The sequence below is a fragment of the Lathamus discolor genome, chromosome 1, assembly GCF_037157495.1.
Source record: "Lathamus discolor isolate bLatDis1 chromosome 1, bLatDis1.hap1, whole genome shotgun sequence".
Lineage (NCBI taxonomy): Eukaryota > Metazoa > Chordata > Aves > Psittaciformes > Psittacidae > Lathamus > Lathamus discolor.
This window is the reverse complement of record NC_088884.1, coordinates 117,576,914-117,602,764: the sequence shown is the minus strand read 5'-3', so window position 1 is coordinate 117,602,764 and position 25,851 is coordinate 117,576,914. Positions and strand designations below refer to the sequence as shown.

The following is a 25,851-nucleotide window of genomic DNA, read 5'->3' as shown; positions in this document are numbered from 1 at the left end:
GGAAAACTCTGGAAAAAGGAAGACTTACCCTTGGTGGAGGAGATTCAGGTTAGGGAACATTTAAACAAATTTAATTTACATTAAGTCCATGGACTATGGTGGGAGGCACCCACAAGTGCTGAGGGAGCTATCAGGTAGCACTGTGGGGCCACTCTTGCTGGTCTTTGGAAGGTCCTGATCCTTGGTGGAGGTTTCTAAGCATGGGAGGAAAGGAAGCATTACTTCTGCCTTCAAGAGCGGTAAGAAAGGGGATCTGGGGAAGTACAAGCTGGTCCCTCACTATCCTCCCTGGGAAGGATATCTCAGAAATAAACCTGGAAACAATTTCTAAACACATAAAGGACAAGATGAGCGAGTAGTCAGTATGGATTTATTAAGCGACAAGCATGCCTGACCAACCTGATAATGATGAAATAATGGGTTTGGTAGATGAGAGGAAAGCACTGGGTATTGTTTATTTCAGTAGACTTTAGTACGTTTTCAACTGTTTCCCATAACAACCTCATAGACAAGCTGATGAGTATGGGTTACATAAATGGTTAGTTGATTGAAAACTGAACTGCCAGACCTAGAGAGTCATGGTCATGAAGTCCAGTTGTGGGTAGAGATTCCTCTTCTGCCACAAGAGCAGCAAGTACATTTTAAACTTGCCGGAAATGCTAGTGAAGCCCCTGACGTACTGATGGTTCCTCTTGCAAAGGCTGAATTGTATGAGCACCAAGATGCTGTGAAGCCCAGTGGTCTTAGAAGTATTGCCTCTGTTTGTGAATCAAAGACCAAGCTCTCCAGGTCTGTCAGCTTTCTGCAGCCCTAGGAGATTTGCTGCCCCTTCCTCATTATTCAGAGGAAGTCTTAGACTGATTAAGCTGCCCAGAATCACAGGAGAGAAAGCAAGGAAGGTTTCTGTGGAAAAGAACTGTGTATTAGTATTTGACAGACTTTAATGACTATCTTCAAACTCATCTCAGCCATATGCCAGTCGTGTCCTTTTGGTTCAGTCCCTAATTCTAACATCTTCATGGTTTAGTGGTAGACTTGGCAGTTTATGGCTGGACTTTATGATCTTAAGGGTCTTTTCCAACCTAAAAGTATATTATAGATCATAGAATCAAAGTGCACATACATCCTATTACAATGAATGCTGAAGGTTTATGGCATACCTTCCCAAAAGCAGAAACATCAAACGAGTATTGCTTGGAAACTTGCAAGAAGATTTAAGAAAACCTTGTCAATAGAAAACCAACCTAAACTGTCAGGAAGGATTGAAGAGTCAGATTTGGTGATCACAAGATGAGGTCCGAGCTCTACTTGTAACAAAAATATATCTGATTCAAATCACAAGAGAATTTTAATTTCGCTCAGGGTTCTTCTATCAGAGTGAAATATTTTGTCTAGTTTCAAAGACACTTCAGATAGAACAGTGGACAGGCAGTGCTGATAGATGGCTCCTGTGGTATCTATTTCAGGGCATCTGTCACACATATCCCTGGGCTGTGGCTCACTGTTGTTGTTTTAAAGATGACAGACATGTTTTCATTCAGAAAGGTTGTCTATTTATATCCTCTAGACACAGCTTCTTTCACTGCCCTGTGGAAGATTTGTCCAAACAGGAAGGAGGCCTGTGTAATCTGAAGGATGCTCTCCCCATGGAAACGATTGATGCATACAGACATGTCTGCCTGTGTAGGCATGGGGGGCAAAGCTGAAGTTAGGGCTAATCCATAAGTATTGGTCCCAGTTAGCTTAGCAGTGCATGTTTTAGCCAGGGACACAAATTCACTTTGTCAGAAACAACGCAGGACAAGTAGCACCTTTATACCTAATGGCTTATAAGCATGTTTTGAGAAATTTACATCAAGAGGGAAGATTCACCAGGGACCAACCAGGTGCTGTCCTGGATGCTACAGTGAAGAATATCAGAGGGGATAGCCTTCCCAAGTAAAAAATGCGTCCCACCAGCAAGAGGGGATGTGTGCACGACACATCTAAAGATGAGCACTTTGCAATACACCTGGCCACCAAAATGACAACTTAATTATCGCCCAGAGCTGTCATCCCACTCTAAGCTCTGTGCTGGACATGGAGCTGCCTGACAAACCCTCAAGGTCCTCAGTAATGGCTTTTTCTTCTGGACCCCAAGAGCTGTTCTGAACTTGTGCCAAAGGCTTCCTGCAGGCTAGCCCACTGCTGCAGGAATGTGTTAACCAGGTGATGTGCCGCTCCCCACTGGCTCATCCTGCAGACACAGCAGGACAGTCACCTCAAAACTGTCCCTGCAGGAAGCCACTTGCAAAGTATCCTGGTTTTCAGCTGGGCCTTATTTTAGTGCAGACTTGTTTCTGATGGAAATTTAGAGGGAAAGACAACATGCTTACCAAGAGGGGAAAAAAAAAAATCCGTTATCAGTGGCTGTCTTGCCAGTTACTTCAAAAAGACAAGGATTTTGCAGTGATTTGAAGGATATAAATACCAAACAGATGTTCTGGGTCACCACTCTTGTACCCATTTCTGGTCTTTCCAGGCCCAATCTACCAGAAAGAACTGTGTTACAAATTAATCTAAACGCAGTTGTCTGAGCCCTCAGTTTCAAATATAGTGAAATTGTGCTTGGTGAAAATGATGGGCTTGCTGTTACTTCAGCCCTCCCTAAAATTACTACTTTAATAGTTCAGGTTCACTGCAAGACACTCTTTAGAAAAATTCAGCAAATGAGAATCTGACTAGGTACCAAAGTACTGAGATAACTTCATTAATTCACTGCATGGCATGGTGCAGAAGATACCATCATAACTTATGCTTTAAATCCAACAGTAATAACATTAAACTGGCAGTTTTCAGTTGTATTTTTAATGGACAAGCTGAAAAAGAAGAAAAAACCTGTCAAAACTCACTGAATTTCCAGCTGTTCTCATAATTTTCCCCTGAATCTGGATGCATCTGAGGATGTTAAAGAAATGCTACTAGCACCTTAAATCAACATATGCTTATTCATCTAATTATTTCTACATGTTTCCTTGTATAGCATAAGGAGCAGTTATCCAGTAGATTTCTGGTGTATTGAAGGTACTGCTTAGAGCTAAGCCAGCAGTGGACTTTTTGCTTCTCATAAAGGCAAACTGCAAAAAAAGGACATTGATAAAGTAATATTTGCTGCATAGTGGCGATATAACTCAGCCACGAGACATACTCTTCACATACCATCATGGAACACAGCCACTTCCTCTGCAACAAGCTGGGGAGCCTCAGTAAGACAAAAAGGTTTTAGAAATCAGTGCATTATAGACTGAAAGTAGGAGATACTGAAAGAATCAAGGAAGAAACACTTGCCATTTTAATAAGGATTACTTTGTCTGATGTTGAGCTCTTTACTACCTCTTGCTTCCACATGTGTAAACCCGCTGACTGCTTAAACACTTAGATCTTGAGATCTTGTCCCCTCAGGGCTTCGGGATGCCATTAGATCTTGCTGTTCTTTATCACTCAAGTTGTAAGAAGTACCCAGGAGACAAGATGGGAGATTTAGCAACTCTCAGTTGTGTTGCATTCACAGAGACAAAACCCACAGTAGTGAAAACTGAATATTTCCACCACTCCCCCATCTGTTTCAGGTGACTACACAGGTTATGCCAGCCCCATCTCCACAACTGGGCTTTTTTTAAATCAGTCCAGCTGTCTCAAGCTGTTATTAGTTATTACGCTAGTGATCACCATTATCTCTCAGGAACATCCTCAAAGAGAAGCTTGAATTTGCAGATGGTTTCTGCTCCCAAACCATCTCTGCTTGAACAGACCCACAAAATCTGGGATGCCAAATGCCCATCACCACTGACTTTCACTACAGCAGTGTGCATAAGCCCCCTAATGACACCTGGTGAAGAGAAGGAGCTGCCCTCTCAGCTCCCCTGGCAATGCAATGTGCTCACCCACAGGAGAGCACTGCCAGCAGAAAAACTAAGCTAATACATTAATGGGAAAGGGATTAAAAGTTCATTTTATGGTCATCAGCAACACTCTGAACCTTATGTTTAGCATTGTTAGTAACGCAGCGTATGGTAGTTACAAGATGTTTCCTATGGGTTCCTGGTAGAGACCACCGTGTTGGACCAGACTTACAGAAAGAAGAGCACATGTTAAGCAGGCACAAGACTGCAGCCTTTCCCAGAGCAGAGGGGAAACAACAGGCCTGCATGGAACAGCCACGTGTCCACAGTAACGCTTTCAGGCTCTGCATATGGAGAGGAAGCAGACCAACAGGAAGCTTCAGGGATCAGAGGGAACTCGGGGGCCAGGGCCTGGCTCTGCCAGCTGTGGCTGTAAGGATCACATCCAGATGTGGAAATAGCTACAGAAAACAACCAACCACCCCAGTCACTCCTGAACAGAAACATTATGACAAGTGAATAACAAACCAAGGGCACTTCAGTGGAGGGACCAAATGCCCCTCTGAGTAGCACCAACAGCCCTGTCAGCTTCTCACAGATGGCTCCATGTTCAGGCAAGAGAACAAGCTCATTCAGGGGGCAGAGCCCCTTCATACCAGGCACTGTACAGCTTGGGGCTGAGGTTTCCCTACCCTTCTGGGTCTACAGACCCAATTCACAAGGACTGGAATGAAACAGAACAATGAAGCAAAATGACTGAGGGTTGGGAGGTGCAAGAAAGGTCAATAAAATGGGCTCTATGGACTTTGAACACCAATTTTCTAACAAGGGCTCAGTCTCAAAGTGCAACAGTTCTCTCCCAGAACATGCAAAGCTCAGTCTCAGCATCTACACAGTGGCTGTGCAAGTCAAACTTGGGTCTTAGGTGCATTAGTGTATGGAGTTATTCAGAATTAAAGTCAATTCATCATCCACTATAAAGTGACTGATGGCTTTGTTGCAGTCAATAGCACTATGTTCATTAACTCCAGCTGATAATATGGCCCTTGGGGGTTGCTTCAGACACAGATCTTTAATCAACTGAACACCAACATGAGAAGCTGCAGATGCATTTGTGGACAGCCTATTGATCAGAACAGGAAGAAAGAGGTAAATTTTCCATGTACATTTAACAGCTATGGGTATTTTTTGTTTTCAAGTTCAACATCAGTCATACCCAATATGTCTCTTTAGAGCAAGCTACATAAACCAGAGTCCCTGTCCTCATGTATAAGAGCAACACAGTGCAGCTGAGGAGCATGATGTGCATTATTATTCTTGATACGCTGTAGCCTCATTACATTCCAGGGCAGTCATCTGAGTCGATTGCAATGCCTGGAGTGCTGGTGATTGCAGTCCAGGGGCTGGCTGAACTAAAAGACAAAAAGGATGCTGGGGAATAGGTAAATGCAGATTCCCCCTGGCTTTCAGAAGGAAATTAAAACTCTTCCTTTTGTTTCCAGGTAAAAATCTCCCAGCTGAGCAATGCTTCTGTGCTTTGGTGCCAGAGATCCTCATGGAGTTCCCACAGTTCAGGAATTTCTCAAATCTGATCAAGTCTTGGAATCAGGGACAGAAGGAGGTGATAAGACTTTCAGAGTGGAGTCTTCCTGAAAAGGTACTCTAGATGTGGGATTAAGCAGAGAGCAAATCCATTCTCTACAACCCCAGCATGTGATCCTAGGAAGAAGAGAGCATTAGTGTTACATCCCACCTGGCCTGGGCAGGATATTGGCTCCAGTGGGCTTCCTTGCCCTCCCTCAGGAAAAGCCTTGGCTACCTGCTTTCCTAGGGATCCAGATAAGGCTGCAAATACTAATCACAGGACTGTGGAGATGGCATTGAAGAGTAACCAAAGCATGTACTGCTTGAGGGCAGCCTGGAGGAAATGGTGCAGATGCTGTGCCTTATTGACCCTTCTGCAGAGGGCATGCTGCAAAGTGTCCCTACATAAGATCAGAGACAGTGAGCTGCCATAGGCAGCACTGAGGGGTGTCACAGGTCTGTTAGTGATGCTACTGCAGATTTGGCTGGAAGGTGCTGATGCTTGAGCAGATCAACAGACAAGCTTTGATTTACAAATTCTTCCAGGAAGCAGCATTATTTAATGCATTTAATTAGCACAGGTTCCCTGCTCATTTTGGCTGCTTAACAAAGGAATGCAAAAGCTGTCTGCCTCCACTTACTGGGGACCCAACCTGGAGGCCTTTTCTCCCTATAGAGGTCTGTGGGAGGCGAGTGAGCTCACCTTCTGGAATAAACCATTTTCTGCAAGGTTTCGTCCTTTGAGACATAGAAAACCCTAATGAAGAGCAGATGTGCAGGTGCTATCACCAGAAGGTGATCAGGTGATCCTCATCACCTGAACAGATTGTCTGTCCCATATATGCCAGAGAAACATGTTAACTGATGTCTGCACACAGCTGACTGAGCTGGAGCTTACTGGTCTTGCCTGAAACACTCTCAAGTAATTTAGTTGGACAACATTTCCTAGACTCTAGCACTGACACTATTCAATGCCAGCCAGCATTGTCTCACTATGGACTCTATATGGCTGTCCTGGCCATGAGCTGATCAATAGCAGAATGGCTTAAAAAAAAAAGCCAACAAACAAAAACAAGCCCCCAAAATAATCAACACCCAAAACAAACCCAACCAAAACCATACTTGAGCACTTTGCATGTTGAAATCAGTAGGGTTAAAATGCCTGAGCTCAGTACAGAAGCTTTGAAATGTCCTGCAGTGCGACTGCAGCATTTTCTGGCTCCCCTGCTACTGGCACATCTAGAGAAAAATATTCTCTTAGACAGGAGGCAACAGAGGGTGCAGGCATTTGTTCAAGTGACATGGAAGGAAAGACTGTCTAAATATGGTAGATGATTAGAAGATTCAGGAGCCTTTCTCTTTCAGACATTAAGGCCAAGGCTTAGAAGACAAGTACTAAGGTGTCTACATCACCAGCCAAAACTTACCTACACAGCAGTGCCCAAGATTCCTTATTGCTTGATGGCTTTGAGATAGCCTACAGTAGAAGCGGTGTCCAAGTACGTAAGAATCAAAACTGCCTTCACAATTGCCGTATTGGCCATTTTGTTTGCAATTTATACAAGTGACACAGTCCTGAGACTAGCCATTCACTTGCTGGGTCAGTAGGCAAAGGTAACGCTAGTGACAGAAGGGGTCTTACTAGAGCAAGACATACAAGAGCTACACTGTGGGCCAATATTTGCCCTCTTTACTGCAAATTCATTGCTCTTGTGAGCAAGAGGCTGTGTGTGAGCACTACATCACCATGACCTACACAGTCGTGATTGATAGACACTGTCCTTGAGTTTCAGTGGTTTCCTTGAGACAGAGCCATCCATTTGGAAAATTCTCCAGAAAGGTCATCCTGGGAGGAGGAAAAGCTCAGACTTTCAAGCGTGCCAGCCCTGACCCATGGTTGCTGGCATTCAGGAGGGTGAAGGCATTTCCTTTGCCAAAAGGCACATTTATCAGGTGTCGTGGTTTGTGCCATGTTTTACTCTTTATAATACGCAAGCTCTACTTTACGTGACACTTCCGATTCCCCTGGGCTTGAAATACAGTTTAGTCTGTAGTTTGCTGAAACAGCTTATCAAGGAGGACGTAAACTTGGTCATCATGTGTTGCATAGCTGTATAGACACTTTTCAGAGGGGACAATTAGCTTTGCAGTGCAAGAGTCTTGCCAAGATTAGTTACTTCCTCTTGGTTCCTATCAAGCTTGACAGCTCATTAGAAGTTAGGAATGGAAAGAGATTTTATTTGCTTCACTTAGAAGCTAACCCTTTTGCTCTTACAGAGAAAAGAACCAAAACAAAACAAACCTTCACTCTTCTCAGCTTTTCCATGCTATGCCATAACTAACAGCAGGGGAGGACAAAATTCTGCACACAATTATTGCCAACAGTCTTTTGTGGCTTTACAATTGATTCTTCAGTCAGATATTAATTTGCACTGCAAGAAATGGTTTAGAGATACCTGCAGGTCTAAAGCATATAGCTGCATGGATTATGCTAGAGGCACAATTTCAAGGTAAGCTTTGCAGCTTGGAGAGCTAAACCTCATATCCATCCACTTGCCCCCCCTCGCAAGACAGGGAGGCTGCAAAAGCACAAGGTGAGAAAGAGTTAAATATCCATGTGACAGCATGGCTAGTGCTGCTCCCAAGAACCATTACGGTGTTCGTGTGCAGTGTCTTAGTGTGACATTAAAATCAATGTGTGCTGTGTATACCTGCAGGCAATTTTTGGTCCCCAATAAACAAGTCAGGCAGAGCTAGGATGAGAGCTACCAGAAAGAGGAATTCGTGATTTAGCTCTGTTTAAAAGAGGTCTCAAGATAGGTGGCAATCCCGTATAATTTGCCAAGAACATTCAAATTACCAGAGCACATTTTCATTCTTCTATTGAAGCCTTAATGCTAAAAAAGAGCCTGTTGACAACACCTTTTCATATATGTAAAAGCTTTCAGGTCATATTTCTCTAGTACTTTAGAAGGTTACCCAATCAAACTACATCTGCCCTTTCTAGCTATCAAAACCCAGTCAACACATTTTTCTCCCATTAAATCCAATATAAACTTAAGGTGAACAATCTACCAGGAACTTCATATGTCTTTTTGCAGCTATTTGTCTCTTAGCAAGAAAAAGAGAGAGAAACAATAAAACCTCTGAGGGAAATCCTGACCTTAGAAGGCTTTCCTCACCTCCCTGGTAAGTCCAGACAGTTGTGCCACTGCACTCTGTGGGCTCCCCTAGCTAGTGCATCTTTAGCTCTTCTATCATTTTTTTCTTTGGATCTAACTCTGCTTGCTCTTACTCTTGGTTTGCAAAGCATCTCAAACCACTTCATTTCTGCACAGAGAATCAAAGCCTCTCCCAGAAAGTGCACCTTTTCCTTGTTATACATTGATAACACTATGCACTCCATGTAGTGCGGTGCCCCACCTCAGAACCCCTCCTCTCAACCTGGGCCTTTCATCCTTTCCACTTGCAAAATTCAAGTTTCACAAACTTTTGAACCAACCTTGAATAGAATCACAAGAGTTCAATGTCACACCTTACCTGCAGCTCCACTGAAATCCTCAGCTGTCCTGCAGGATGAACAGTCTTCCCAAACCATTGCCAGAGACTTTCCCATGTCTCCTGAGAAGGACCCTTGTCCACTCTTACACCCAGGTCTCTATTACAGCTCACTACACCTTTAACAACCACCTTTAAACTCTCACATCCCCAACTCCTCCTGCTCACTGAGCTTAAGTAATGATGAGCGCTTGTGCCCACCTGGCAGAGCCTCTACTGCCTTCTGAGCTTAATGCACACCACCAGTACACCTGGTACTTGATAAGGTGGCAACATGGGAGCCTCCATTCTCTCTGTCCTCCATGGCAAGGCTCAATCTGCCAAGACCACTGGTTAGGAACAAGTTTTACAGGAAAGCTGTTGAGAGGCTTTTCATCCAAATGGGTATTTTACTTCTAATGAGCTATTGCTCAGTTTCATCCACAATGCAGCACTTCAGAAAACATGTCAATCACCTGATTCTTGAAAGCCAAACTGAATTGTTTTAACTTTACAAAATGTAACTCTTTGACCTAGAAAGGTGTGGAGCATCCCAGGAAAAGGAGCATTTGAACCAGCTCATCTCTTCCTCTTTTCTTTTTACTATCAAAGCAAGCTCTGTGCTGTGGTGATTTTCCCAATCACATTGTTTGTTGCACATGATATGTTCCTGGACAGGGACACTGAAACCAAATCTCTTTCCCCTCTGTAGCATCTGGACATGTAGTTGGGTTTTTCGGTTTGGATTAGGCATATGACCTTCTACAGAAATAAGCCACAGTGCTGAAAGACCCAAATAACTTATTCAAGCAAAACATGCTAAACAAAGAAACATGAATGCTCTTCTGGACCTGGTGTTAGATGCCTTGCAGTGGTAGAAAATTGTGTAATCAGAGCAGACTGTCAGGAAAGAGCAATCTGTACACTGTGCCACTACATGTGCTGGATGAATAGAAGAGAGATGTGTGCCCCAGTAGAGGGAGGCTTCAATGAAGTCCTTTGCTTTTTGGTTTTTTGCCTGCACTGGAGATGGAAAGGACCAACTATGCTGAAGCTGGACACAACACCCACAAGTGTGGCTATAGAAAAATCCCTGTAAGCTACACCATATAGCTCCCTTTTTGTTAGGGGCAGGTTATACAAAAGCTCCAGCTTCTGTTTCAGCAGAGATTAGGACCATTTAGGGATTGCCCTCAGTTTTGCAGGCTGTCTCTAAAGTGCTGTCAGTTAGTTTGCAGTAGCTATTCTGGCCTATGTGAGCCAGGCTAGAAAGAAAATGCACAAAGGAAATGGGACAGATTTTCTCTCTGCAAGCAAAGGAGTGGACATTATGAGCTGGTTACTGCAGCTCTGTGCCTGTGGGAAGTACACCATCTTGGGAAAATATCCAGTGGAGAAATGTGACTGTTTTCTGCTCTACCTGTGCTGCCATGGGGGAACAGGCCAGAGATCCTGGCTTTGGCATTGCAAGGGCAGAGGGAGGTGTGAGAGATGAGTGGCAGATGGGGAAGAAGCTATTCACCTGTGTCCACTCCAGAGAGCAGAAGCCGTGTACCGGCTGTGTTGTTTGCACTCAATTTGGTATCTCAGGATATATCCCCAAAGCACAGGAACTCATGTTAAGAAATGCAGAACAGTTGTTAGCAACACCCAAAAAGTGAAAAGCAGATGAGAGTGAGCAACCAACTGCTTGCTATACATTAATAGCATTTTGTTATTAATATCATTGAGCTATTCCAAACAGTCCTTCAGCGTCAGGAAAAGTTGGGTGAGTTTGGGAGGAGAGAAAGCACTGCTTAATATGGGTGGACAAAGGAGGTGGAGCCTGCTGGAGCACAAGCTGTGACACAGGGAAGTTAGGGTTAGTACCAGGAAAACTTTCCCAGCAGAGGAATGTATAAGCATGCAAAGCCACATTAGTAAAAGCAAGGAGATAAACCTGTAATAAAGAACATTTCACATCATTAATCAACATTGGAGCATATTTGCATTTGCATTTGTCTAAGATAGTTGGTAGGACTCATCTCATTACAGCTTCTTCCTTAACTGCATATGGCCATATGGCTCTCAGCTTTCTTAGCCAGCATTTCTCCTTTAAATAGCTGGTATACATAAAGATACAGTCACATTGGGTGCAGAGAGACATTTGGATATGGCCTGAGCAAGTGTCAACCCTATTTATTCCCCATTCCTTCTCTGCTGTAGCAAGGAAAAAACAGGGAAGCCTGTCCACCAGCCTCTGCCTACAGAGCAGGCACTCAAATCCAAAACCTAACGGAAGCCCAGGCATTTTGCAAGGGTGAGTAACCCAGTGCATGGAGCCAGTATCTCCCCAAAAGGCTTTTCCCTTAGCTTAAGATTTAATAAACCTAAGCAATTTGTTTCATTAATTAATAGCTCAATAACTGCCCTTAAAAAAGCAAGAGACACAATTGTGAGGGAAGAAACATGAGGTGCTCCCAAATTATGGGAACAGCAGCTCCGAGGATGGCCTCACCTCTGCTGGTTCGTGGGCAGACCTCATCTCTCCTCCTTCCTGAGCCCAAGGTGATGCAGCCCAGCAGTCCGCAGCTCAGCAGGCATGTGGGGAGTGTGCAGAACCCAGCAGCCATTCCTACACACCAGCCATTTTCCAGCAGGCACCGAGGAAAAGGCGGGTGCTGAGCAGTCGTGCTCTAGCTACCAGGGTATTTTCCACCAGCCCATGAGAAACACATCCTTAACTGCTCAGCTCGCTTATGTCTTTCTTTATGTTATGAGCTTTCTATGAGAAAGCTCAGCTCAGCTTTCTTATGTCTTTCGGGTATTATATAAGTGGATTTAGAGGAGAAACCACTGCCATGAGCAGGGTTCTAATTAGGAAAAGAAATAAACAGAATTATGGAATTAAGGCAGAACCTCAGCATGAATGACCCAAATCCCTTCCTTGTGCCGCAGTCCACAGCATGCTATTAGAAAACATTTTCTCTCTTTTTAAACAAAGTTAATTCATTGCTAAGATGACACAGCAAAGGCAAATTCCTTTGCAGGCTGGTACCCACTCTCCTCAGCTGCTGATCCCACTTAATATGACCCTTGTATGTGCAAAGAACGATATTTTAGGAAGTAGGGTGCTCTGCGATGCGAGCAGTGGTACCCTCACTGCTGAAATACCAGTAGCAATGGGGCATACCATACAATTACCATTTCCTAATTTGCCCTAGTAACTTTCTGTTGGTCCAAGCGTGCAGACTGTCATTACTCCTCAGAGTTGCCTACAATGAGTTACCTACTCTCACACTGGGTATAGGTCTCAAGAAGAGTGGCTTTCTTTGTGCAGATACCAAGCATCCACAAGTCTCTCAAGAGGAGGTAAGAGCACCCTACACTTCTCACAAATGAAGCCATATTTATCTAAATACTCAGTTGCAGATTAAAGTGCCTATTTTATAAAACATTGGCTAGCAAAACTAGCCATTGATGGTTCTCAAAGGAGTAATTTGAAATTTGGCGAGGAATCTTAAGTTTTCCACTCACAGTACTGCCACCATCTACAGAGCGGTTTACATGGCATTTGAATCCCTAAAGGCATGGCTGTTTCTTTAGATGGTTAAAGAAGCAAAGCAGATACCCAGGATATTGTGCTGTTATTTGGAAAGCTCACATCCTTAGTAAATCAGCTAATGCATGAAGAAGTCAGACTTATTCTTTATATATGAAGGCGCTATATCCCTGAAACTGCCATGTTGTACGATATAAAATCTGTGACAGATGGAAAATGTGCACTGGGTTGATAGGATGATAGAATACTTTCTGCACTGGTCTTTTTTTCTGCTGGGTCAGTGCTGTCGGAGCTCTCTAGGCTTTTTCCCTACTATAGCAAGACTACAGGGCTGAAGTGGGAAAAGGACACCCCAGTTTTCCTGCCTACTAAGAGAGCTTGCCAACTGTGGCACACAGCTGAATGAACATAGCTACTGTAAGGAAACACCCTGCTCATGGCAGTTTAGGTTTGGGACTAGTCTTTGGCAGCCACTGGCATGCACGAACTTGAACTGTACGACCAGGAATCCAGCAAAGTTCATTAATAAAATACCCTGCGTGACTGCCCAAAGCATTGGGCAGTTAGTTGAAGTAGCCCAAACTCTAGTAGCCAACCACAAGTACAGAGACACAGCAAAGGAAACAACTGGTTTTGGGAAGGTGGCTCCAGGCAGCACATCCCTGGTAGCAGAGGCACCATGCAACCACATTATCTCAGTGTCTGTTCCACTCCTCTCCCCTTGCTGCAGAAAAGAGTACACCAAGGTGGGGTCCTCATGCCCTCTCGATGTAGCCAGGCACACGGAATACCATACCTGTAGCGCTGCTGTTTCAAAGTGCTTCACTGCCATAGTCTGTTACCTTAGGCTTTTTTGCACTATTTGCACAAAGCTTTATTTCTTTTTGGGGAGGAAAATGGTTCAGGTTACTCTAATGCTGATGCTCTCAGCTTTCAGCATGGTGTGAAGGCATGCTGGTGGATAGTGGTGACAATTTGCTACAGCAGTGGCACCTCAGGGTTAAAATGCTGCCCTTTCCACCTTGGCTCCTGGGGTGCTGAGCTGGATGAATAATGTGTTGCTGTGTGGAAATGGGCTGCTGAAAGGCTCAATGCATTCATGTGAAAGGGTAGAGTTTCAGCCCCGCAGAAAAGCCTGTGCTCACAAACAGCTCTGAAAAGGCAACAGCACTTACACAGAAGGAAGCAGATGGGTATCTTCTCTGGCAGGGACAGCACATGATGGCTTCTACCACAAGAAGCTCTGCAGGGTGCCAGGTCTCAGGCCTGAATCCAGAAAGCCCTTCGTAGCTGCTCTGTGTTACATTCACAGATTTAGCCAGAATGGCCACACTTGAAAGTCCTTTCTTTCCCCATGTCAGCCTATAAACAGAGACCCAGAACAGTTAAGACAGTGTTCATTTTATTGTACTTGGCATGGAAACCAGGAGATGTAAAACAGCAAAACATTAAATTCCTAAGGGACTCGATAGGGTGGGTAACATTGCTTTAGTATCACTGTAAGACTTCTTCACATGCAAACTTCTGTTGCTATGTCTCGAATGCCACGGCACACCTGGAAGCCTAATGCTAGCTTTACTTTGTACAGTACATCACGTTCAGTCAGTGTAACTATAAAAATAATAAAGCCACGACAATATTAGTTGTCATTAGAAGCCCCCAAGCTGGTTTTCTGCTGCTGCTGACTGATTCATGGCCATCATTTTTGTGGTGCTTGCAACAGCCAGGAATTCAAAGTTCACCTGCTCTCCCTTTAACTCTGAGTAGAAACTCCCAACACTTTTCACTCTGCAACTGAGACCTTAACTTCAGAAGTGATTTTATGTACCACGAACACATGGATCTTTCTCTTCCATTTTACTGAAATTCCCTTGGGCAATGTCTAAAGTTGTGTTTCCTGTACTTGAAACTATTGATTATGAATTGGGCTAAGGGAAATACCAGGACACTCAAGCAGAAGGATTGCCTATTACAACATTGCTCCCGAGAAGCATCTGAGAGACTCATATTCTGCAGCAGAAAAGTGCTGGAGACTTTGCTGGCAGAATGGTCATTTATTTCGACTCCAGAGTGTCAGTCTAAGCAGAAAGCTAAGAAAAACTTAAGATCTGATACTTCAAATGGGACCCAGCTGACGTGACTCTAGTCCTAACGAGCTCAAATGCTTGCCGTCACACACAGTCTGTGTGCAGAAACTGCTCTGTACATGTAAGTGTGGATTTCCACAAAGCTCAAGAACCAGCATACAGCTCTGCACACTCCAGCCAATGTACCTTCTGCTGAAAGTCGAGGCACAGAGACTGGATAGCTGGTGGGTTTTTTAGATACAGCTGTTTAGAGACCCAATAAGGAGAAAATCATTGTTTCTGTGTTGCAGAGTGATTTAACTTGACTCAAAGTTGCAGAAAATGCTAAGCCTCCAGCATCCAATCAGAAGGGCAAAGGGAAAATTGTAATCTTGGAGTATGAGTAATGCATGAGACCTGCATACTCGCACACTCCTTTTAAGCATGGACACATGCACACGTAAGGTTACCTACAGTGAATGTTTTCCTAGAGGAAAAAATATTTCCTCTCTATGTGATTCTTCTTTAAAGAAGCCTGAATGATGAAAGAATCTTTCACATTGCAAATCTCCCTTGCCAGGATCTGATGCAAAATCCACACTAAAAGGATGATACCAATTCCAGTCTGGGTCCATTCAGCTCTAATACTTCATTCTTTTAAACATCTACACTGACTCAAGTGAGATAATTTAGGCCCATAAGAGAACACTGCAGCCATTCCAGTGGTGTAGAAGGATAGACACAGTACAAGACAGCAAAGCTAATAAGCTAATAACATTTGTAGTTTCACAGAAACCTTGTATATACTGACCTATGTAATGAAACACTGGTATGGCGAATTTCATCAGATTTCCAAACTGAAAACTAGTGGCAGCCAAGTTGAATTTTTCATCAACTTCAACACTGATTTTCATTCAGATTTCCACTTCTAACACTTCAACATAGCAATGAAATTCAAGATAAAAACTAGTGTTATCTTTAGAGCATATATTCACCTTTTCTGAGTCCCTTGATTATACTTCCCCAAACAGTGCATTTTACAAGCTCGTAGGTAGTAGTAGCAGTAATAAACTGAGGTTGTTTGCCTAGTGTTTTTTTAAATTGCATTTGTATATATCTGTACGCACTAGCAAAATATACAACCTTTAGAAATGTTAATTTTCCTAAAAGCCATGGGACACTGACAATATGAAAAAAGTGTGTGCTCAGAATGAGCAAATGGGCAAAATGCTGGCTTTACAGATGCAGGATTGGGAATTCCTTGTGAAGCATCTACATCAGCTTCCTTTTACTTCTCTTTTGGTCCCTCCTTCCTGTCTTGTATAGTCAAAAGGCGGCTTTCTCTCTCTGAAACAGATATTCTCCTCCTTGTCCCTCCAGCTCTTTCCACACTCTTTTTTTGAAACCAAGTCTGCAGAAATGAGGCAGGATTTCAGCACTTGTGCCACAGCAACACAAAGCTGGCAGACACCAACCAAGTGGTGAATGTCAAAGCCTCATACGAAATTGAGGACTATATTGCCAATTGCCTGCAACAAGATTCTCCTTTGTATTGGCAACAGGATTTGTATTGGTAACATTGAAACATGCTTAGTCTCATACTGCTAAACTGAAATTAGAAGTAATGAAATTAGAAGTAACTCTTCCATTCTCATTCACTGCTTTTATTGATGGTTCTGACCATGTCAAACTTCCCAGAAGATCCAACCAACAGGGAAGAATTTCCTGACAATTAGTTTGTTTCCCAAAATTTCTCATCTTGTAACAAACGGAATTTAAGAGTTACTTAAGCTGGCTAGGTTGCAACACAGGTTTCTCTTGGGTTTTTTCCCATACAGATTTACTCTTGGGAATGATAATGTCCTTTCTGTTTTGAATCCTCTTTTTATTAGCCCAGATGGATTTCTTTGGTTGTTAACCATCCAACCAATGCAACATGATTCTGGCTCACTGGGCAGAGAAAAAGAGGGTAGTGGTGGCACACAGATCATCTCCTCCTACCCTTTGCCATACTACTATGCCTAGCACACTTCCATTTTTGACAAGAATAGTCTTTCTTGACTGCTACAAGACCACTCACATGCAGAATATTTGCTGTTTGCTACCCAAAAGATAGTTCTGTTTTGCTGCTGGTGAAAGATGCATCATCCATATGAGGATTTACATCGTTATCTAGAGATCGTACACAAGAGAAAGCATAAATTACCAGCGCTAAACTAACAGGCTGCCTACAGTCTGCCCTAAGCAAGGCAAAGTGAAAACCTATAGTATTTCCCATGAGATGCACTGGTGATTATTGACTTGTTTTTGTGCGCTGCATTTTGGCACATTATTGCTTGGCTTCAAATGCACCCCTGCAGGACTTCTGTGCCCAGCAGGCAGCATCACTGACATTCTGCTGTTTGTCTTTGCACTTCTATTTACCAGAGTACAAAAGCACAGCACTCTGCTGACCACTACGTTTTTTCCAGTTATGCTCATGCAGTTGTTATGATGCATCCACTTAGTAACTTGCCCATTGGTGTTTTGCAGTACGTATGTATTGATGAGATCTTCCCGAAAGAAAAGTCATTTGGGATAGGGAGGGAGGTGTGTGTGGCGAAGACTCACAGATGGAAGCAGCTGCAGGGAATGAGGATGGACCTTCCATTCCTCACAAAGAAGAATTAATTCTAGTGCTGGCCCAGCACCCTGCTCATCCATTGCCAAACCCAGTTTGGTTCAATAAAGAAACTCATACCCATATGCTAGAAATATTTTTGAGAGCTTAAGCTAAAGGATAAAATTCATGGAAATTGGTAAATGTGTGATAGCCATTTATTCTCCTCTGGAAAAAAAAATAAATATGACAATCTATTTATATACTCAGACTCAGCATATTTGTAAAGGGGCAGTTCAGAATAAGCTGGCTCACAACGGTACAAGTGAGTGGGACAGCGGCAAGAGAGATGCAAGCTGAGCCAAGGGACATCATTTCACAGGAAGACAGGCTGGGCAGCAGCTAGCAAGGGAAGGGGCAGCAGGTAGGTAAAAGGAGCAGCAAAAAGCCTTGACCTGGACAGGACACAGCAAACACTGCAGACAACTTGGGGAACCTCTTCAGGGCTGACAGATGCAAAGTGGTAAGAGATACTGAACTTGTCAACTAACCTGACCTAATGATACTGCCAGCGTTAATCCCGCACAAAACTTCACGTGAAACTCACATCTCAGACACTGCTAGGGAGGGGATGGAAACAGTAGTACTAACACAAAAAAGGCATGAGACTTTCCTTCTGCAGGCAGAGGTGGGAAGACACTCTCTAATGTGGTATTTCAGAATTAACAATTCAGCATCAAGTGGGAGAGGACTTGAAATAATGCACAGAAATGGAACAAGAACGTGCTATAAAGCCTCCAAATATATACCAGAAGAAACCTAGGAGTCACAGAATCACAGAATCACAGAATCCCAAGGGTTGGAAGGGACCTCAAAAGATCATCTAGTCCAACCCCCCTGCAAGAGCAGGGTAACCTACAGTACATCACACAGGAACTTGTCCAGGCGGGCCTTGAATATCTCCAGTGTCAATTCAATGTAACGTCTATGGGCAACACCTTGCAGTGAACTTGGTTAAAATACTGTATCTTACAGTACTTTACCTCTCTGCCGGGGAAAAATTGCCCCAGACAGCTGCTTTGAAGGCTTGGCAGTCGATACACTCAAAAAGTCCAGCCTCCTAAATAAAAGGGGACCACCTAAGGTCTGCTTTACAGAAAAAGAAGAAAAAATATGCTAATACTCATTTACACTGTGTAAACCTGTGAGATTTACAGAGTAAGTCAGGTGTGTAGTACTACAGACAGAAATAAATTATCATCATGATTCATGAAAAACCTTTAATGGAATACAAATAACGCCTATTCAACTCTAGTACTCTGCAGAATTACAGTATCCAAATCTGCAGTGCTTTGTCGGACTGAAACCTAAATTTTCTACAAACCGCAGGAGTTCCCCAGCTTCCCATCATGAACTCTAATGGACAGAATAAAAAGCGAGTGGGAAACACATTTCCCAGGTTGAAAAATATTATTAAGGTGAGAAATGTGACCAACATACATTTAAGACATTATTGTATACCACACTTGTGGAGAAACAGTCACTAAGCTACCTTTTATTAGCAGTTTCTACAACTTTTCTAACATCAGAAATACATCAAAGATTGTCTCAAGATTTCAGTAGTTCTGTAAAGTAAATGTGTCAAGTTAACAATGTAATGGTTTATAATATAGAGAGCATAAGGTAAAACAAAATATGCACAGGCTAAATAAATGGTATTCAGTTTCTGAAAGGCAGCAAGAAAAGCACCAAAATACTGCAAAAGAAGGAGAGTTGGCTAAGGACTTTAAAGGGGAAAAGGGAAATCAGTGTAACACACTAGACCAGTAGGCTCATGGATCCAGATGCACAGGATAGCCTGCTCCTACGGGAAAATGGTACTGTGTATCTCTGGAGAGAGAAAAAAGATCTGCATCACTTTAAAGAGTGATTTGGATGAGAGGTGCTCAGCGCCACAGGAGGCTGGGAGCAGGGGCTGCCCACCCCAGCTGAGGAGCTGTAATGGCTCCCTGCTTTTGAAAGACTTGGCTGGAGTGCCACAGCATGAGAGAGGGCACTGCGCTGTTGGATGCGGGTACATCTATTGATGTGCTCTCTCGTGACTTGCCTGCCCTGTGTGCATCGCCTGCTTACACTTTAAACATGTCTGGGGAGACAACGCCCACAGAATATATCACCCTCTCACCTCCCCTTCTAGCCATAAAAATCCCATTGACTCAACTTCTCCCAAAAAGATAATCCTTCAGCCTTACTTCTCACTCTTTGCCTGGCTCTCCATTTCAGTGGGAGGGGAAGACCCTGCTCTTTGAAGCTTACAAGAGAACAATGCCCCGCAGTCTCACTAGAAGTGAGACTGCTTGGGGATCAATGTCCATAACCTTTTCAGACTTGCCTCAGTGTGGGTAACTTACCAGGAAGGTTGTCTTGCATTAGTTCTTTACAACTGTTGAACCTTAGCTTCACCTTACCCAGCTTCCCCCAGCCCACCCCTTTGTGTAAGACCTCGTGATGCACATAAATAACTTCCCATAATACTTATGACAATCTCTCTGCTTCTTGCTGTATCAGAAGGTGCTGCTCTCTCTGCAGCAAGGTGTCAATTTAAGTTTGTGCTTTTGCTAACTGCTTAGCTTTTCATCTGACAGCAGTTGGGATGGGGGTGTAAAGTGGAAACACACCAGCTGTGGCAATAATAACGGCATTATGGAGCGCATGGCTACTTAAAAAACAAAAGGGAACAGTTTTCCACTGTTGCTTCATCACAACCCCAATAACATAACAGCAGGACTCAAGACTTGAGGGCAGGGATTCTCTCTACCATCAGAGACATCTACGCATCCTTGCAAACCACGTCAGTCTAACACAGAAGAGGGAGCGGGTCGCACACAGCAGTTGGGACGCCTAAAATTCTGCAGCATGGACTGGAACATGTTGTGCTGCCTCCCTTTCAGTTTTTTATTTGAGGATGTATCCGAAGAAATGGATTTCCGGGTCTGACTGTTCTGGGCCCGGATCAGTTTCTCATGTTCCCGTATTTGTCTCTGTAAGTGGTTCTGGATGGCAATTCCCAGGGATTCTGGATCGAGGGAAGCACCATAAACCTCCCATGTCATGCCCTGCTCATCCCAAACAACATCCCTGACGTGTTTGGACTGCTTCACCTGCACTTTTGCCTCCATGGCTGGGGTGGGATGCTTTTTGTTTTCCCCCAGGTTTGGTAAGGCCTGAGCTGAAGCAGGATGAGCTGCTGCATGAAGCTCGCGTCTGGACTCCTTGGCATGGAGGCCCTGCTGCTGGGGAGCTGCTGATGCCTCCAAAGAAAGGGTGGAATGTGCAGAACTCACACTCAACTTAGGCATAATTCCTGCCTGCAGGCTCTGGCTACCAACCGTCTGAGCCTGGCCAGTATCTGCCTGGCTTCTGCTCTCCTTTTCACCTGCATCCTTTGAGGATGCCTTTATGTGGACAGCAGCAGGTTGGCTGCTAACATTCATCTCTCCTTTAGGATCAAGCACCATTGAGATTTCTTCCTTTGGTTTTACCATGGATTGATTAGGAATGGCCTCCCCTTGACTCAAACCCTTATTTTGTGCAGGCTTTTGCTCAGAGCTGCCCAGGACCTCCTTCTCCTTGACTTCTCTGTCAGTACTACAGAGTAAAGATAACTGACTGCTTTGTGCATCACGGACAGGATCTTGCACTTTGCTTTGGATTCCTGGGGCAGCAGCAACAGAAGTGGTGCTTGGTTCACCAGCACCAGACCCAGGCTGTGCTGGAGTTTGATTACTGGAGTCAACTGCAAGCTGCCCAACAGGGGTGGGCTTTGATGGGACTGGAGCATCCACTGGCAGCTGAGCAGCACCCTTGCCTTCATGGGCTGCGCCCATCATTTCAGCATTACCCACAGATGTCTCTTGAGAGGTAACAGCTGCAGAGGACATGGGGAGAACAGGTTTTGCATTATCTGCTGACACTGGAGACACCACATCAGATGGGACCCCAGACAGTTTGACAGGCTCAGTTTGGGCTGAAGCAGTCACAGCCACAACAACAGTCGATTTTGACGTGGTACCAGGAGAACATGGGGACTTCTGCTGTGAAGATAAACTGTCAGTAAGCGCACACTGGCTCAGCCCCATCCCTCCTTGGTAAATTATGTGCAGTTCTTCCTTCTCCTCTGGAGGAGGATTCCCCTTTAGGAAGGCAGCAAGGATGCTGGGACTGGTGGAGGCTGATTTGCTCTCCACGGTAGCCACGGCCTGAACCTCGGCATCTCGCCATGTCCTGCTTACTGCTTCCTGAGTTAAAGAGCTGCTCTTTGCCTGAACCGTCATTGTACCTGTTTCTCTGAATCTGGACAGCTGGGTAGGAGCTGGATTCCCCAGCCCAGGGTCCGTGCTGTGCACAGGATGCTGTCTCTCGTGGATAGACTGGGCTGGTGCCTTGCTGCTCTGCACCTCTTCAGTCTTATCTGTGGGATGCAACTGTATGGTGTGTGCAGCCCCACTTTTTGCCTCTGAACTGGTCTGTGGGTCTCTCCCCAGGGCAGCTTCTGTGTGCGTCGCTGACTTTTCTGCTCCTCTGTCTTTCTCCCCTCTTTGCAGAAGGTTTGCCTGAGAAGCAGGACAGGACTCATTACCCCTCACAGGGTCGCCCGGGGAAGGATAATTCAACACCTCAAGTGCTGGCTGATCATCAGTCCCCTGAGGTTTCAGGACAGAGTCATCTATTTGTGTCAGGGAGCTTGTTTTCGCCTGGCTGCCTTGCACAAACTGCCGGGAGCTCTGTGGGGCTGGCATCATCTCTGGCCCACACCCCGACAAGGGGGCTCCTGCTGCAGAGGGTGCTGATGCTGCTGGTCCAGCAGGTTCTATGGATGCAGGACACCCCTCCACAGCTTTGCTGGAGATCCCAGGAGGAAAGGCTTCACGCTGGCTAGCATCGTCCTCGCAGCATTGCTCACACCTCTGTGTGCTAGCAGCCGCTGTGCGTTTCAGGTCAGACAAGCAAACTCCAACAGAGCTGGATGGTGTGCATGGGAAGCCATTGCTGGCCTTCTCTCCACTGGGTAACTGGGGCTGGTGCTTAGCAGGATGAAGGTCTCCCAGGTGGTCCTCCTCCGCAGACGCTGTGGCCAGGGGAAGCTTGGCAGATCTCAGAGGATCTGGTACAGTCCCCATGGACTGTCTCAGAGATGCGGTTTGCCCTCAGCTTTCTCCTCCGAGGTTTTTTGCCAGGCGGTGGATACAAGAAGGCAGGCTGTCAGCCACAGGTTTCATGTAAAGCTAATCTGTTAATGAAAGAAACACAGGGTTAGCAGCAGTCAGATTTAAGGAAAAAGAAGTACCCAGAAATCATTGTTTTAGAGCTCTGAGAGAAATACTTGCAGGCAAGGTGGAAGTAAAGCATCTAGTTCTGCCTAGGAGCCACATAAAAGATACAGATTTCAAGGATCTCCCAACTCCAAGGTCCAGATGGAGAAGACAATACAAGGGACAAAGCCATAACAGCTTCCCTGTTGTTGATACATTAATGAAAACATAATGACATGCCAAGGGGGAGGAAAAAACACCACAAATATGAAGTGAAAGTAGGGATTAAATGGGAAAGGGTGCAGACTTTGTGCGGAAGTTTGAGGTCACAAGATAAACTCACTGATAAAATCCTCTAGACAGCCCCCTGAGGAAGGAAAGGCACTACCTTGCCTGTTGTGCTATGTGAAGAACAGATCTGATTCCCATTGTGTGATGTGAGTGGATCCCACACCTTTGGTGAGCACCAGTTCCCCTTCTTCTCATGGAAAGCCCTTCTCTAACTCGGCTACCAACAAGGACTTTCTGACAGGGGCAGCGGGTCAATTCAGGCTAATGTGGATGAACACAAACCTCACCAGTAAAAGGAATGTGGGGTGAGAACCACCTGCTGGGCGGTGCAGATAAACACCAAGAGAAGATACTGCACTGCACTGGGGCTGTGCACATACCTACTGCTTTCACATTTAGATCCATCAGAATACTTACAAGGAAGCCAGCTCGACTAATAGACAGGGGCACAGATGATCTAGAAATCAATTTACAAGCAGGTGGTATGAAACCGGAAGGGGAATGTTGCAGCACCACAGAACAGGAGGGGCTTATGACATACCCAGTGGCACGGGGGAGGGATTTAAATAAAGCAGGTGGAGCAGAGTTATCCAGGTTGAAATCCAGCCAGGATTGCAGGGAAACCATTGCTTCAAACAGGAGGTGATCTCCAAATGTGCTTGTTGGCTGGGCTTTCGAAAGGACTTACCACTGCTCAACTCAGACCCTACTAGAGAGGTCAAGGGCTGGATCCCTGTCAGTATCAGCAAGAGTGGTGGCGGCCAGTGATAAAAATCCTACCGGTCATCGTTTAAACTGCAGGCTACCTATACTTATTTAAAAGACTTTCCCCAGCTTATGCCGCCAGCAAAGCACAGGTATGAGACCTGGGAGACAGTCTGAACATTATGTTTTGTGTTAACCAGAGGGATGACAGTGGGAGAAGTACTAAGCCTCTGTGTGCCCAGTCTCCGCAGGCACACAGCAGGGTTTTCTTTGCTACATTACTTCGGAGATGGTGCTGGAAAGAGCTGTGCAAAGGCTCAGCTGTTCCTGACCCTCCCTACCCACTAGCAAAAGCCCTTTCCAGAGAACAGCCCTACTCTCCTTTCTCTCAGCCTGAATGGCAGCAGATCTTCCTTACTTTCTGTAAAATCAATCCTAAATTTGAGCACCTCACAGTACTTAAAGAGCAATGGGAGAAAAGTGGTCAATGAAAGGAAAAATAAATACAGTAAATTATTTTTCTAAGAAAAGGAAAATGCTGCAACTTATTTCTTATTCATGAAGCTTTATGTCTTCCAGGTATTAATGATCTATTATTTTTATACTGTCTCTTTGGGCTCTGTCCATCCACAGATTCACACAGTCTGCTGGGCTATGTGAGCCCTGGGAAACTGTGATCCTGCCCCAGAAGGACCCTGAGTGTCCTGGTTTTAATCTGTGATTGCAGCCCTTCATCCCTCCAAAATGGCTTTCCAGCAAGGTTAATGATTGATAAGCTTTTTGAGAAGTACTAAGTTTATGTGAACCAGACTGCAGATCAGTGGAAGTTTGAGTCTGCCTACAAGATACCTTCACTTCATTTTGTGCTCATTTTAAAGCCAGCTAGCGTAGTCTTGAAGGAAAGGAGAGCTGTTCGAATTTGACGCTGTTGTACTATGAATGTCTTAATGACTACGAAGAGCAGAGCAGATGGCTTTGGGCATCTGTTCATCTAAATTCTGTTACTCTCTTCTTTCCTTTTCCAAATATCAATGCAAACCAAACCAGAATATACAGTTGGGCAGGTCACATTTTACATTATTTTTTAGATCCAGAGTTCATTTAAGAGCAACTAAACAAATAATGGAACAAAACCAGCTCCAAGTTCAGGATGAGACACGATACCCAGCAAACTGTTTCAGAAGAAATAAAGACAGCAGAGCAAATCTGTTTGGCCCTTCACTATACAAAACCTGGGAAAGGCAATCTGCATGCTGGAATGCTGTCTCTAACTCACAGCCACTCAATGGGAGAATGATTCCTCATTTTTCAATTAAGTGAATTAGTTCTGATCTGAACCCCCCCATGAATCGTCCCCAGCTGTTTATAGTGGCTCTTCACCAGCATCACCAGAAATGCACATTTAAATGTCTGCCACGTACGTGAATTAAAGACGATTCTGCTACCAAGCCCTCAACATACAATGCTGATAGAGGAAATTCCCCCCAGAAAAAAACACATGGACCTATTCTATGATATGGGAGAGCAGAGCATAACCCAGACATTTTGCCTGACCTCTTGAACAGGTCATTAGACTGCATGGGACAATTCCGAAAACAAGTTAGTTTATGATAATAAGGTTCTTACAAAGACTGTTCTCCAAGTCATGGGAGCTATATTCTTGTTAGACTCTTCACTAAGCCATCCTAATGACAGGAGCCAAAAGCACTACAGTATTCTAAATAAATGTGGTAATATTTGACAATGCTCTCTCTTAAGAATTATTAAAAATCAGAATGAAATATAAGTCTCATGCAACAGAAAAAGTGAGAAAACCTAACTAACCACAGAACTGGAAAAGCATTCTTATTATTGGAGTCTTATTTATGATTATTGTCTCATTTTTATTATTGGAGTCCGATTATGTAGGAGTGAAGAACAATGCTGGGACCTTTGGGCAGCACTATTCTAGTGTAAGGAGTCAACCCAACAAGGAACACTGACCGCAAGAAAATACCGAGAAGAAACAGAAATACAAAACTCAGTAGTAGGCCAAAAACCGTGTCAAAACAAATCAAGATCACTGATGACCTTTTAAAGTGTTGCACGCCCAACCTGGAGCAATCACCCAAAATTCTCTTTTATCAGAAGGTGAAATTAGTCTCTCAGCAAAGGTCACAAATCGTTTTTCAGTGATAAGAACAGATTTTCTACACCAGCATAGTTCACCTTCACCTTGTTCTTTCAGACCAAATTAGTCTGCCTCTGTCAATCTCATCTCAACTAGGACTTTTCTGGACCTTTTGAAACAAGAAGTTTCTAACTTTGACAAAGTCTATCTTTAGCTTATATGGTC

The 25,851-nt window shown here is 44.3% G+C and overlaps 2 protein-coding genes across 6 annotated transcripts in view; both read right to left on the bottom strand.

Moving 5' to 3' along the window:
- The window catches only part of FAM13A (family with sequence similarity 13 member A), a 156,651-nt gene extending 147,604 nt beyond the window's left edge, over positions 1-9,047 (bottom strand). Inside the window, exon 1 of the mRNA XM_065692196.1 lies at positions 9,006-9,047. The gene's annotated coding sequence lies outside the window, so the exon portion shown is untranslated. The remainder of the gene's footprint in view (positions 1-9,005) is intronic.
- A 4,881-nt stretch (positions 9,048-13,928) lies between these two features.
- Positions 13,929-25,851, bottom strand: part of GPRIN3 (GPRIN family member 3) — a 78,850-nt gene continuing 66,927 nt past the window's right edge. For all 5 annotated transcript variants that reach the window (XM_065692099.1, XM_065692078.1, XM_065692088.1 and 2 more), the window contains one exon: positions 13,929-22,498. In XM_065692099.1, coding sequence (XP_065548171.1) covers positions 20,061-22,388 — 2,328 coding nt within the window. In that variant the 5' untranslated portion in view covers positions 22,389-22,498 and the 3' untranslated portion in view covers positions 13,929-20,060. The remainder of the gene's footprint in view (positions 22,499-25,851) is intronic.